We start from the raw sequence: 14,832 nt of genomic DNA on the forward strand, positions 1-14,832 counted from the left end.
TGGCGTCATTATTATGAAGTAATATTCCCTCCTTTGTTCATACCTGAAAGTAAAAGTGAGCTCACAGCTGTAAGCATACCTCTAGAGTACATGACAATCCTGCAGCCACCACCTGTTAACCTTCAAAATCAATTTTTCCGACACGAATGCACCCAGCGCCAGTCCTTCCTTTGGGGGACAAAACTAAACTAACTTATTTCGCGCCCGACCTGTGCCAACTATTCATACATGAAGTTCTGTATAATGAATCAAGTTGACAAAAAATCCACCAAAGAATATGTTGCCCTAGCTCCTGACTTGGCATATATTTTTTGTTGCCCCCAAACTCATTTCAAACTACTAACTCCCGGCCACCCATAGAAACCAGCAGCGTGCAGGAAAGTAAGTGTTCCGTATATTGAAGGATATTTATCATGGTTTTCGATAGACAGCGTCACGCAAACCTTATTTCCCTTTTGCGAATATGTATTAAGTTGGTAGGCTTAAGGCTTTTGTCGGGAATCGAACAAAGGATCAATCAGTTTAAAGAAGACCACTAACAAGGTAACTTGTAGCGATATTATTTCCACGAAGTTTCAAATCAGTGACAATTCTGGAGGAGAACTCTCATCATGTCCAACCAGTTGTTCTTTTTGAGTTTAGCTGACATATTCTCCGTCTATCCAAAGATTTTCCGTGAGTTAATAGCCACGGAGGACGTGAAACGCAAAACTGAGGGTAAATTGGCAAAGGATATAATTTATCTGCCAAGTGACGAAGAATGGCTTGAAAGAGTCTATCATCGCCTTCTCGAAGTTCAGAAAAAAGTCAACGAAGCTCTAGAAAGTGGAATGTTAGTGAATAAAAAATAACTCACTTAAAATTATTATTTTTTTCTGAAAAGAAAAACCTGTACATAAATTGACAAATGTACAAATTAAATTGTGTGATAAAATAATTTTATAATATGGTTTTGATAACGTTTTGTAGGACACTCGAGCAAATTACGAGAAGAAAAGAAAGACCGATTTTCGACCCAAATTTTGTTATTGAAAAATTTAGTCCATCATCGACGCCAAATGGAAGATTCGATTTGCGAAAACGTTGTGCTCCTGATCAACCTATTGAATTCATTGATGCCGAGGTACTTGGGAGCTGGCCATTGGAGAATATAGCTAAGGCAGCGAAATTGTTGAGAAAACCACCACTTCCGGTAGAATTTGGTGATGAACATGAGATGCGCAGGGTATATTCGTTGATATATGATGTCTTTAGATGTGAGTACATATTTTTTTTGCTTGTGGAAATTTATTTTGTATTTAAAGTGTGCCCTAATTCAAAGAAAATCCTAAGAGACATAGGAGAATTATTCTTTTACAAATAGAAATATCTTGAAATATTTTCTTATTCCATCTTCGAATTACGACATCAGTGATGCTCTTGACATTTCCATCTTTTTTTCAAACTTCAAAGTAATTATGTAAATTTGTTTAAAATTTTGTTCATTCTTTGTGCTATTTGTTTAAATTCTTGTCAAGTCCGCATACTATAGGGTTTTTTTTAGCGTGGGTAGATCTTGGCGCGCCGTGGCAGCGCTCACCGTGTCCTGTCAAATCTTTCGTGTATGCCAAATCATCATGGCAAACTACACGTTCAAATGATAAAACGTTATTATCGAAATAAGTGTTCGTTAGCGCGAACGTTGCGCCCATTTTACGGTAGATGGCTCTTCAACTATTGGTGGCAAAATTAGAGACGACCGGTTCACTAAACAATCAGCCATCACACGTACGTTCAAGGAATGCAAGATCAGCCAAGCCGAGAACATCGCCGCGGTCCGGGAAAGTGTACAGCAGAACTCAAATCAGTCTTTTTCTGGCCGTGCACAAAAACTCGGTCTTTCGCAGACTTCACCTTAGCGAATTTTGTGTCGGGACTTGGGCCTGCACCAGTACAAGATCCAACTGACGCAGGAGCTCAAAGCTCACGACTATAGACAATAACGTTGCTTGTTCGCTGACTGGGTATCGAATTATTTGGAAGAGGACCCCAATTTTGGCCGAAAATCATATTTAGTGACGAGGCGCATTTTTGGATAAATGGCTATGTTTACAAGCAAAATTGACGTTTATGGGACGAGCCTAAACCCATGCAAGGTTCACCACTTCACCAGGTGATAATGCATCCTCACAAAGTAACCGTTTGGTGTAGATTTTGGGCCGGCGCTGCGGCGACGTTACGGAGGCGGTCACCGACCGTCAAGTGTGAGCGCTACATAACGATTATGACTAATTTTGTATGGCCAGCATTGAACCATATGGACCTAGACGATATGTGGTTCCAGCAGAACGGCACGGTGGCGCGCTACGTGCCACATAGCAAACGCCACGACATCTACACTCACCAACTACCAGCCCTTAAGCAGTATTCACATGAGCGCGACCAACGAACGACGAATGAATTACAAAATGTGAGTTTATATACGTTTGAAGACATATTTCCACACAAATTCTTAACAAAACGATAGCAATATAGTTTCTATTTAATCTATGATGCATACTTTTACTTTTCTATCGTCGCAAAGAAAATGGCAGTTGATACGAGCTGTCAAACTTTACACATTATCCACACTCGCAACGAATAAAATAAACACGCGTACTTAACCTAAAAAAATCATTCTTGTTTTTTTCAATTGTCAAAGTTAAACTTCATTCGCGACGAATTCAAAACTCTCTCTCTCTGTGAAAGAAATGTCAAAATCGACGAATATTCGTCCATTCGTTGGTCGTTGGTTGTGCTCATGTGAATAGTGCTTTATTGAACAACTCTATAAATATAAAATGAATGGAACTTGTGACAGTGTCCACATAGCTTTCTTCTCAGCGCAACCATTTTGATGTCTTATGTTTTCCTTCCCACTAGATAGTTAAAAAGAGATAGGAAGTTAAATCAGGCATTTTTTTAAAGACTGGCAGCGGGACAACATGATGACTTGTATCACGTTAAAAGAAATAAATGTGAACATAAACCCAAATACGAATTACACACAACCACATGTAAATGTGAAAACTTCTAAAATGACAACTGTCACATTTGACACTGACATTTAAAGTAAATACATTGTGTAATTCTTATTAATTTCAGGTATTTTCTTTTTTGGATAACATAGCCGAAACATCCTTGATTGTCAAGCCTCGTTTTTAAAAACAGACAAACATAATTTTTTTATCTGACATTTTCATTTTGAGTTTTGACAGTTCGTAGAAAATCAAATTGGCGTTAGGTATGTTCAAATGAATATAGTGGCTCAATCCTTTATTATTTATATTTTCCTTTACCATTTACAAAAGTACACTAAAAATTCTTCATTTGCATTTTTGTCGCATTCCAAAAGTACTTAGGGAAGGGCACCGATAGCTTTTCATGAGTCTGCAACCTCAGCCAATACTTATTATTAATACATTTTCGTGTCCTTATTACTTTTCAATACATTTCTGCAAAAGAGAACAAAAATAAAAACAATTTTATTAACATGCGATTTGATAGTTAACGATATAAGCTATGTACATAAATAATTGCTTATTCTATTTCCAATATCGAATTGTGATTTGCATGCAAAAATACATTTTATAGGTCGCATTTATTTATATTCTTTTATAGAATTGATTTAATTTTCTTATACTTCTTCAGATAAGGTTGTGATGAGTAACGCTTTGACTGATGTATCTTTTTATGCTCTATATCCAGAGGTAAGTATCTGAATAGACTGTTCCCCATTAACAATACAAACAAAATATGATTCTTAGTTGATGGGTGATGAAAATCGTATTTGGTTGATGCTTTTTGAATTATTCACAAGACACTTTCTCAAAAGAAAATCCGAAGAAATTGATCTTCAAAATAAATTGTACAGAGAAGCTCAAGTTTATGGTAATTTTTGAATTCATTATTTAATAAATTTCAAAAAACATTTCCATTGAAATGAATTTCTTTCATAGACATAGCTAATTGTCTATGGAAACAACGTATCCGATTAGCAGCTTCGATATCACGAATGCGCATAAGAAGTGGAGCTTTGGAGCTGTCGCAATTATTGCCAACACATTTACAAAATGAAAAAGTAGCCATTGCTGCTGCAAATCCAATAGTATCAGGTTGGATAAATCCTTTCTTATTAGAGTAAGTAGTTTATGAGCTACATGGAAAAGTAATTAAGTGGCGCCCAATGTGGGATTTTCAATAGATCATATATCAGTGTAATACATTGCTTTTTCTTTCCTTTAGAAATAAAATCATAGCAGAAACATATCTGAAAAAGCTTGGCCTTACAGAGGTGGTTCAAGGAGATCATTTGACTGAGCAACCTTTGCAGGAGAATCAATATAAATGGGATAGAATTTGTCCTTTGTTTCTTTCGATACTTCCTCCTGATAGGAGTGCCTTTGCACAGACTGATTTTATACGAAACCATTACATGATCATGCAGGTAAACATAATTTAAAATTCAAGTTAAATCAGCACTGCATGAATTTTTTTTCAGGACCGAACATTCGCCCTTGCTCCAGCAATAGTCTCCCAATTGCTCGAACACTATGAGCTGGATGGTGATGTTGTTCAAACACATGTCTCCTCACCACGATCAACAGCTTATTTGGCTTCCCTGTTCAGATCAATCAATCGGGTTGGGGAATTCCTCGCTTATGGATGTGGTGCAATGCTGGCAGAATATAAACTCTATATGACTACATTGGGCATACGAAATATTCGACTCTTTGCAGAGCCATTTGCATCGATTTCTCTGGAAGTACAAAAATTCGGAACAGTTGTGGGAATTCTGGCAACTCCACCGAACTCCTTCAGTGCGGTTGCAGATCCAATTGATTTGATCTGCAGTCGCGGAGGTGATCTTAATATGTTGCAAGTTATGACGGAATCCGAAATTGGTGACCATGGTAAAAGTCGCGTAGCACAGATTCTCGAGGAACAGAGAGAGACTTTGAGGCTGGCGATGTCTCGGCCTCAAGTACAATTTGTCCTTTACCTAACGCATTCTATTGTCGATTGTGAAAATCAAGATATGGTTGAAAGGGCGGTAGAGCATGTGAATAAAAATGCCTTTGAAAAGCATCTCATGCACTACAAGGAACTCAAGCGACTTGAAGCTCTAGCCGAAGCTGAACAAGTGATTATTCCAGCTTCAGGAAAAACACAATCTCCCCGAAAAGGAACAGCTGGTGGTGCGTCTAGTGCAACTACAAATAAGACGACAGATGATGCACAGCAATCGAAGTTGCGTATTGGCAGCCGTGAGAACTCCTTTCAATCCGAGGAAACCATAGAAGACTACTCGCAAATAATAAAAGTTCCCAAAACTGATGAATTTGAAATAACAAAAATTCCCGATGTCTGTATGAATCAGGATGATTGTTTGGAACTTGTGAGCATGGGTTGTTATATTGCGCTGGTTCAAAGGAAAGAAATAACTCGCCTGGATGCAAAATATTTAATAAAAATGGCTGAAGAAAGAGGTTTATTTGGTAAGAATGATCGGGACAAAAGTGCCAAATCAAAGTCATCGTCGAAGAAGCCCGAGAAAGTTGAAGTGAAAAAACCGATTACACCTAAAGTTGCAAGAAGCAGTAACAAGGACGAACAGGATGTTTTGGTGAGAATGAGAGTCGAAGTTCAGTGTTTGATAATTCTAAGTCATGGTTCAACCACGGTTCGATCACACATTGAACAAAAATAGGTCAACTCTCCCTTTAAACTTTAAAATGCCTTAAAACTTTTTGTTTACAGATCCAGCGTCTAAATCAACCAACACATGCCAGTTTCATAAGATCAAATGTAAGCAAAATTTCATCTGTCAACTCTAGAAGTCTGATATTTAATTCAACACAACGTCAATGCTATCGACATTCAAAGCTCCATCACCAAAATTCTTATGAGGTGAGTTTTGTATTTCCTTTTTTTGATAGAAAAAAGTAAATTTACACTAAAATAAATTGTTTACCCACAGTCGAGTTTGTTTTCTAACGAGGATCCTCGAGGTAAACAATGGTGGAAAATAACTTTTGAATATATCCGAATGCTCCAGAAGCGATATAAGAAAAAGCAGAAAGGATGTCTGGAAAAGAAGTGTGACGATATCACAAAACTTATAAAATATGCTGCCTACCCACTCTATTTGCCATGCAGGGATCGAAGGCCTTTTATACCGAAAGAGCCTTATCCTGTGACTATGAATTATTTGGACTTCGATGAAAGCAGTAGTTGCAGTGATTTAAGGTCGGTCATGCATTTGCTTTTTTTTATGATTTATGTGTATTTATTTAATTTGTATTTTTTATTTATTTTGTATGAAAAGTTTATCATTTGAACAAAATTTGAGCAAATATGAAAAACTAAAACCAAGAAAATCCTCTCATTCCACAAGATCCCGTCCTTTGGGTGCAGTTTTTATTACCTACGAGTGAACATTGTATTTTTTTTTATAAATTCAATGTAAAATTATAAACAATTTGATACCCAAATGGTAATACCTTTGAATTACTCCATAGCAATCATTTTGACGTTTCTTTCTTTTATTTCATCTTCACCTCATGGTGAAAAGCAAATTTATCTTACAAGAAGCTTTGTTTTTGTATTGTTAAACAAAACTGCAGGTGAAATAAAATGATGAAACGTCAAAATGAGTCACCTCAAAAGAATGCAATGTAAATGCCTTCATGAGTAAGAGTGCGCTTAAAAAAAGTCAAGTCAAAATTAGCTATGATTTTACTCGTTCGTTTTTTGACCTTACTTGTCAAAATTAACCTATTGGCCAAATTTTTAGCCTCAAAATAAAAGGTTTATTTTTGAGTGAGTAGTTTTGTTCTTTCTTAAAGTTGAATTATTTTCTTTTATAATTTGGTTTAGAAAAATTTGTTCGAACATAATTTTGTATAAAATAAATCAATATTGCAGGTGGACTAATGATCGGGGATATTGGACTACGTAAAGATGAGGACACATTGCTTCAAAGTGACTTGCAAGTTTATAAGTTATTTGTTTAATAGAAAAAGTGAAGCCTATTCAAATTTCCACATTTTAAACGTCATACAAAATAAAGTTTTGGCTTTAAAAATGTTTCCATACCAAGATGAAGTTAATATTTCTCGTGAGAAAAGCTTGGTTAAGAAATTATCAGTGAAAAAAAATTAATATTCTTCTTTGTATTACATTATTTTATTAAATATATAAATAAATTTAACAACAGGTTTTTCAAAAATTCTACATTTTTTTTTTGGTTTCTCGAAGAAGAAATATAATTAATAATAATTAAAAAGATTTATTATGCAAAATATTTCCAATTAATTTTATGTTACAATTTAAATTCTTATAAGATTTAAAAAATCTCATTTATTACTACACCAATTTATTAAAAAAAAATAGATACAAATTAAATAATTTATTTAAGATTAATTTAATAATTATTTTGTTAAAGCTCTTCTCTGTGTTTCAATTCGATTTTGTTATTAAATTGTTATTGTTTCTTATACATTATTTTCTTCACTTCGATACGATGTGAGTGTTAAGTTTTAAAATATTTTCTGAAAGCATTTTGAATTTTGAAAAACAAGCATTTATTATTTCTTAAGAATACAATACACACGAATGTACATATTTGTTTTCATGACAATGGATTTTTTGATCGTAAAAGTGACAGTTGCTTTTGATTGTCGGGACCTGTCAAAAAAAGATCATTTCACGATTTAAAACATCTCATCATTTTTAAACTAAGCAAACAAAGATCAGTTTCTGCAACGCTATGACTTTGACACTTTAAGTAGATGTATTGGTTTAAAACATCAATTAGGGAATCAAATGTCAAACTTTGACAGTTAAACCATACTCGAACTTATCAGCAACAGAATGATACAGACATGTATATCCTGCTGTCATTTTTAAAAACTTAAAAATTACAATGTTGCAAACTTTACAAAGTGTGTTTTTAATTTTAAGAGGATATGACATTTGGAATTGTGGCCGATGCCGTACAAAATAGGTCTGTTTTGACTTAATGACTGCTGTTATGTCTGGTGCATTGATTTAAAATGTGGTACGTTCAAAATTTGATCTATTCCATAATCTCTTTCATGGTTAAAATATATTGGAATGTGTTTGAACCAATTTCAAAAACATAACCGTGCAAACCAAAAACAGCAAAATAATTTGAATGAGATTATCAGAAAATACTTTAAATTGCTTACAAAGAAACGATATTAAATAATAAATTATACCTTTTTTTATTTAACTGGTGTTATGGAGATTAAAAGTTTTGTAAGTACTGGTCTAGATAAATAAAATTATTATTTTTAATCTTTTTATACACATTTCTAAATGTTGCTTTTTAGAAAAACATTTTATTTTATAATTATGACTATATTCGTACTCTTAAAACTAAAAAGACGCATTTACAATATTTTCATATTAAAATTTATAATTTAAAATTAAATATCACATTGACATTAAGTGTGTGTGTTGTTTTTTTATTAAGAAGACGTGTTATTAAAAATGTACAATATTTATGTGACGCAAATACAATTATTAATTACAATAGCAAAAATTATCAACAACCGTGCGTCGGATATGGCTTTTAATTTTTAAAAAGAACAAAAGAAATAACAACAAATTAAAAAGATTTTATTATTATTTCTATAAGCTCACATCCATCGGATGTATACTATCGTCCATAATATTATTTGAATCGTAACGACGATTGTTACTACTGATGATGCTACTACTTCCTACACCATTTGTACCGTTAGCAAAACGAATTCGCTTTTTTGTCGTGTGCACCGGACACGTTCCATTGCCATAAATGAGACTTATATCATCAGACGTGGCGGCAGTATTTATTGGTGTACTAGTTGTTGGTAAAAACTGCGACTCAGGTCTACTGAAGTCATTCAAGAAACTTGAATCGTAGACCCGAGCCGCAGGTAATTGTCAATCATCATCTGGATCTTTAAGCTTCACATATAAGCAACATGACAAAATCATTCCGATAATGTGAATTAAGCAAATGCCTAGACCAATGGCTCCGAGAATGATTAGATGTCGGCGCATTTCGTCAGAAAATTGATAGATGCAGCCCTGGGGATAAAATAATTAAAACAAATAAGTTGAAAGTATTTTGAGAGGATTTGAAAGTTGAATAAGATAGAAGCTTACAGTATAAGGAATATTACTCGGATGATCCCGAAGTCCACAATTATCCGTTAAAGTAACGCAACAGGAATCGGGTACAACTCGACCGTTTGTAGGTCGAATTAAATCTGTTCGGTTGGAAGACAACCATTCGCTGGATCTCCAATCCTCGAAACGAATGGCACCACAACATTTGTACTGTTTTTAAGGGAATAAATGAAGATGGATGGTTTGAAAAAATAATTATTAATAAATGTTAGTTAAGTGTTTACCTCTTGTTGCATTCGATCAATTGCTATTGTTCGACTTTCATCGATGCCATAGCTTGAAATAAATGTCTTGTTAAGAGTTCGTTTTAATTCATCTTCAAGTTGTGTTTCATAGAAATATGCAAGACCACCAATAATCAGCTCAAGCAAGAAGACTAGAACCAGCAGGAATGTGTACTAGGGAAGAAAAGAAACAAATATTTAGTCAAATAGTTTAACTTTAAATGAAAATTGAATAAGATAAAATATGTTCAAGCTTAAACGGTATGATTGATGATTGGACTTCAAAACGTCATTTTATTTTATCAAGCACTGATACATGAATTCTTAAAGCTTTTTATTTTATTTGACAGCTGTCATGTGGAAAAGAGGACTCAAAACAGCTGAACAGAAGAGAACTAGGGCCTAGTGACTTACAACACTCAAACATTGTCAGGGATGGACAAGCCGAATCCGAACGCCTAATTTGAAAAAACACATTTATTAGCAAGAGTTACTCTTGGAGGATTTGTCAATTCCTCGCAAGAGGCAGTAAAAAACTCGAGGGCGAAGGGATCGAACTCAAGACATATGGCATGACAGTCCTTCGCACTAACATAACGTTCAACTATTTATCTGATGACTCAGATGAACGTACCCATTCCGTCTGAAACTATCAACAACGTGAACGATCATCATATTTGGCCAGTTTATACTTCTAAGATTTCTGAGAATTTTCCGAAAAGATATAACAGGGAAGAAGAATACGGAAATCTTGGAGATCTTAGAAATATATACTTTCCAACTATATTGAAAACTTAGACCACACTTCCGATATTGAACATAACAAACAAAATTATTGACTTTGACAGCTTATCAGGTTGGGTACGTTGAACAACAGTTCGAGCAGAATTTTGAGATAAAAGCAAATCAGGTTTACCAACATTTTTAGTTTAGGGACAAGTTATAGCTATCATTGAAATCAATCCGGAATTTTTTTTGAATGGACATTTGACTGTGAAATTCCTCATTTTTTTCGCTAAAATTGTAGCTTTTAGTTTTCCAGAAGGAAATTGATTTTCCAGAACAGCTGAAACTTTTATGTTGAAAAGCGAAACGAATCGTTCCACTGATTTGTGTTCCCATTTCACACAATTCCAATGTATTTCAATCAGGTAACTTTGTTCAATGAAGGAAATTCTTAATGATCGCTTCAATATTTGTTGGTTATCCAAAAATATTTTCCAATTTTCTTATTTCCTCTTAGACTTTGTTAGGTTTTTTGACACTTTCGGGAATGCTTGGTGCAACATTGTCATGTCAAAAAGTTATAGTATTTTATAGGAAGCAAAAAAAACTTGAAACTGGTGTATTCTCTCCCACATTGTATGGTGATTAGTTTCAGGCTGTTAATGATTTTGAAATATTAATAGCAACTTTTACGTCTTATTTACCAACTCTGGTAAATGGCTTGCATGAAATATATAGCCCAAGCTTAGAAAAAATTCCAAGGCTTAAGTAGATACCTCAGGAGGTAGAGAGATTCCGAGAAAGATTAAACCTTCACGTTGGGTCGCTGCCACCCCCAAGCCCTTCAGCAATTGATCAATTAGGAGAACAAATAAACAAAATTGTTAGATTATCTGCTTCCCGTATAAGTAGTCCCAAGCAGCTGCAACCCAGAAATAAATGGTTTGATTCCGAATGTATGAGGCTCAGAATAAAATCATTAAGTTGTTTAGAAGATATAACTTAGACCATTTTAAGTCTGCATATCTGAAAGCTAACAAAATATACAAACAGTCGATTATTTATATCCCATACACAAAAAAGGCCCAAAGAATGAAATAATGAACTATAGGCCCATTGCGAAACTATCTGTGATACCTAAACTGTTTGAGTCAATTGTGAGTAATGTTCTTTCTTTTCATTGTAGTTCTCTTATTTGTGATAGCCAGTATGGCTTTGTCAAAAAGAGATCCACTGTAACCAATTTATTTAACTTCGTGTCCTTTTGTCTAGATGTATTTGAAAAACGCGGGCAAGTTGATTGCGTATTTACTGACCTTAGTAAAGCCTTTGACAAGTTATGTCACAATACACTAATTCTAAAATTATACCATCTAGGATTTAACAACAATTTTATAAATTGGATTTCTTCATACTTAAAAAATCGTCGTTATTCTGTTTTGTTTCGTAATGAAAGTTCAATTCAATTTGTTGTCAATTCTGGCGTCCCTCAGGGCAGCCACCTAGGTCCTATTTTATTTGTTTTATTTATTAACGACTTGGTTTCAAACTTAAAAAACTCGTCTGTCCTTATTTATGCTGATGACATTAAGCTTTTCTAAAGTATAAAATCCTCCTCTGACTGTTTATTATTACAAGAAGACTTAACAATATTTAGGGAATGGTGCAATAAAAACCGACTTGTTTTAAATGTTTACAAATGTAAAACTATGAGTTTTACACGTAAAAAAATTCCGTTTTTGTACGACTATATGTTTGATTCTTGTCCGTTATGTAAAGTTTCTATGTTTTCTGACTTAGGTATTATTCTAGATCCTAAATTATCATTTAATGATCATTTAAGTTATATAATTAAAAAAGCCAATAGGGTTCTTGGATTCATTAAAAGATTCGGTCGTGATTTTCGGGATCCTTATGTTCTTAAACTTCTATTTATTTCGTTTGTTAGACCAATTTTAGAATACGGTTGTGTGGTATGGTCACCTTATTACTCAATACATGTTTCAAGAATTGAAGCGATCCAAAAAAGGTTTCTGCGTTTCTGTCTTCGGTCTCTTCCATGGGCAAGGGTAAATCTATTTCCTCCTTATTCTCAAAGACTAGCTTTGATCAGCCTCCCTTCTTTGACTAACCACAGAAAGTATTTACAATTTTGTTTTATTGTTGGGATTATTAATGGTTCGATATCATTACCATCAGTTCTAAGTAAATTAAATTTCAGTTTCAGTCGTGCAAGTTTAAGGCGACAGCAACCTATTATTCAAATATTTAGCAGATCAAACTATGGTGTATGTAGCCCTCTCAATCAGTTAATAACAATTTATAACGAATTTCATTTTTGTTTAGAATCTGTAAATGATAATATAAAATGTAAACAATTTAAACTTATGTTTTTCAACAATATTGTATAATAAATATAAATTATGATATTAGATATTATTAGATTATAAGAATTTTTTTAAATATTGTTAACGTTAGATTTTAACGAATTAAATAAATAAATAAATAAATAAATAATTTTGCTTGATTCTGTAATAGTCCTTGATGAACTGGAACTTGCTCTTTTTAACATGAAAAACAATTAGTCCACAGGAATAGATGGCATCCCCGTTGAATTTCTGAAAAAATCATCTTTAGAATACAAGCAATATCTTCTTTCTTTTTACAACAACTTGTACGATTCCGCTTGCATTCCCACGAGCTTTAATAAAGCTGTTATATTTTCAGTATTTAAGAAAGGTGATGCTAGCTTACCTGAGAATTTCAGAGGTATTTCAATATTAAATTCCATTAGAAAATTAATTGCTACAATCCTATATAAAAGACTTATCAATTGGGTAGAATCAAACAATCGCTTTAGTATGTTTTAAGCTGGTTTTCAAGAGGGTTTTTCAAAAGTTGACCATATTTTTGCTTTATCGAGTATTGCTAACAAATTTATCCAAAAGAAAAAGAAGATATAAGCTTGCTTTATCGATTTAAAAGCTGCATTTGATACCGTCAATAGACAAGCTTTCATTTACAAAATGGCCTCACTTGGTATATCTAGAAAATTTCTAAATATCTACGAAAAATTTGTATGCAAAACTTATGCTACAGTTTGGTGTTCCCCAAGGATGTATCATGAGCCCAATCTTGTTTGCCTTTTACATTGATGATATTTCAGATAATTTACCCTTTGGACTTTGTTTTTTTTTTTCTGATATTCGTATAAAAGTGCTTCTTTACGCGCATGTCTTCGTTATGCTAGTGGATAAACCATTTTCTCTCCAGCTACAAATCAAAAGGGTCCAAACGTACTGCAATATCTGGGACCTTAAAATAAACTCAGAGAAAACAAATATAATGGTATATGAGGCACGGAGTTGTAGAAGTTTGAGAGAAGAAATGTGGTGGTTCTTTAACAACCAACCTATTGAAATAGTACAGGAACTCAAATATCTAGGAGTGTCGATATCTGCAAACGGTAGCTTCAATAAACATGTTCAGCGTAAGTGTAAAGAAGCTCAAGTAGCTCTTAACATAATGTGGCCAACTTTCTTTTCAAACAAAAACATAGACTAAGGATCTAAATATCGAGTTTTTCAAGCAACCGTTAACACTTGCTTGTGTAACGGTATTCAAGTTTTTGGTCACACTTATTTTGATGAATTTGAGTTGATACAACGCCTCTTTTTCAAAAGAATATTTCGGTCACCTAATTCGACTCCAACCTTTGCAATTCAAATTGAGTCCGGAATTGCGCCGATTTATATCAAAAATTTGAAACTGCATGCAGATTTTCTAACAAGAGTAATAAGTAAACCAAGTTCGAATTTTCACACATCTATCATGAAGATTCTTTTGCGAACCGAATCATCGCCATTTAAGGAATGGACTCAACAGAACCGATTGCATAATGTTTCTCTTGAACTGAATGAGTTTAACATAGATAACTGGCAAGATATCTTTTCGCATGTTATCGCAAAAGTTGATGAAAATATATATCTTCAACATTTAACTAGAGCATCATCATCGTCATCAAGTGATTTAAATACTAATGCGACAAATTATTTCAATAATAGGCTTTCTGGGAGAGCTATAGGTATAATTTTCCGAGCAAGAGTTGAAATATTGAACTTGAATTGCATTCCGCATCGGAAGATCTTATTTGCAATTATTGTAACAGAAATGAGAGTGAAGATATTTACCATTTCATAGCTATTTGCCTTCGATACTACAAGAAATTCAAAGGCTCTACATTCAACATATTGTCCTCTCTAGAGAACAAATGTTTGGTGTAATGAACGGATCCGTCGTTGGTTGGAAAAATCTCTTTATATTCTGTGACCATGCTTTAAATTAGCAAAGAAGCTTTCAACCTTTTAATTTTTTTTTAATTCCGTTTTACTAAAAATGTTAACTTACAAATTTCTAAAACCATTTATAATATGAATTTATACAAACGTAAACTAAAACGCAAAAATCATTAGTTATCAAAAAATCATTTACTTTTTCCTGTTTAAGCGAAGATACATTTTTTTTTTCAAAAATCAGTGCAAAAATAGATGCGTTATAAACTGTTCATTCGAAAGTTTGCTTAAAATTCTTTATCTCCATTGTTAAAAAAAAACATGAATCACAAAACTTCCATATTTCAACAAAGCTCTTAATTCGATTACAT

The 14,832-nt window shown here is 33.6% G+C and overlaps 2 protein-coding genes across 5 annotated transcripts in view; one reads left to right on the forward strand and one right to left on the reverse strand.

The window, feature by feature from the left end:
* The first annotated feature begins 545 nt into the window (after positions 1-545).
* LOC129953813 (uncharacterized) lies at positions 546-7,551 on the forward strand. 3 transcript variants are annotated; one of them, XM_056067291.1, is made up of 10 exons: positions 546-832; positions 970-1,256; positions 3,670-3,728; positions 3,786-3,909; positions 3,978-4,158; positions 4,264-4,465; positions 4,520-5,644; positions 5,779-5,928; positions 5,999-6,267; positions 6,946-7,551. In XM_056067291.1, exons 1-10 carry the CDS (start codon positions 612-614, stop codon positions 6,977-6,979), a joined length of 2,652 nt encoding a protein of 883 aa, XP_055923266.1. In that variant the 5' UTR covers positions 546-611; the 3' UTR covers positions 6,980-7,551. The 3 variants fall into 3 exon arrangements, with proteins under 3 accessions (XP_055923266.1, XP_055923264.1, XP_055923267.1); XM_056067289.1 differs by lacking the exon at positions 6,946-7,551 and adding an exon at positions 6,347-6,809; XM_056067292.1 differs by lacking the exons at positions 546-832; positions 6,946-7,551 and adding an exon at positions 6,347-6,804 and having other exon boundaries at positions 860-1,256.
* A 525-nt stretch (positions 7,552-8,076) lies between these two features.
* The window catches only part of LOC129953818 (CD151 antigen-like), a 138,983-nt gene continuing 132,227 nt past the window's right edge, over positions 8,077-14,832 (reverse strand). For both annotated transcript variants that reach the window (XM_056067302.1, XM_056067301.1), the window contains exons 5-7: positions 9,444-9,617; positions 9,196-9,369; positions 8,077-9,117 (exon numbers count right to left, since the gene is read on the reverse strand). In XM_056067302.1, coding sequence (XP_055923277.1) covers positions 8,971-9,117; positions 9,196-9,369; positions 9,444-9,617 — 495 coding nt within the window. In that variant the 3' untranslated portion in view covers positions 8,077-8,970. The remainder of the gene's footprint in view (positions 9,118-9,195; positions 9,370-9,443; positions 9,618-14,832) is intronic.

The sequence above is a fragment of the Eupeodes corollae genome, chromosome 1 (genome assembly GCF_945859685.1).
Source record: "Eupeodes corollae chromosome 1, idEupCoro1.1, whole genome shotgun sequence".
NCBI classification, from domain to species: Eukaryota; Metazoa; Arthropoda; class Insecta; order Diptera; family Syrphidae; genus Eupeodes; species Eupeodes corollae.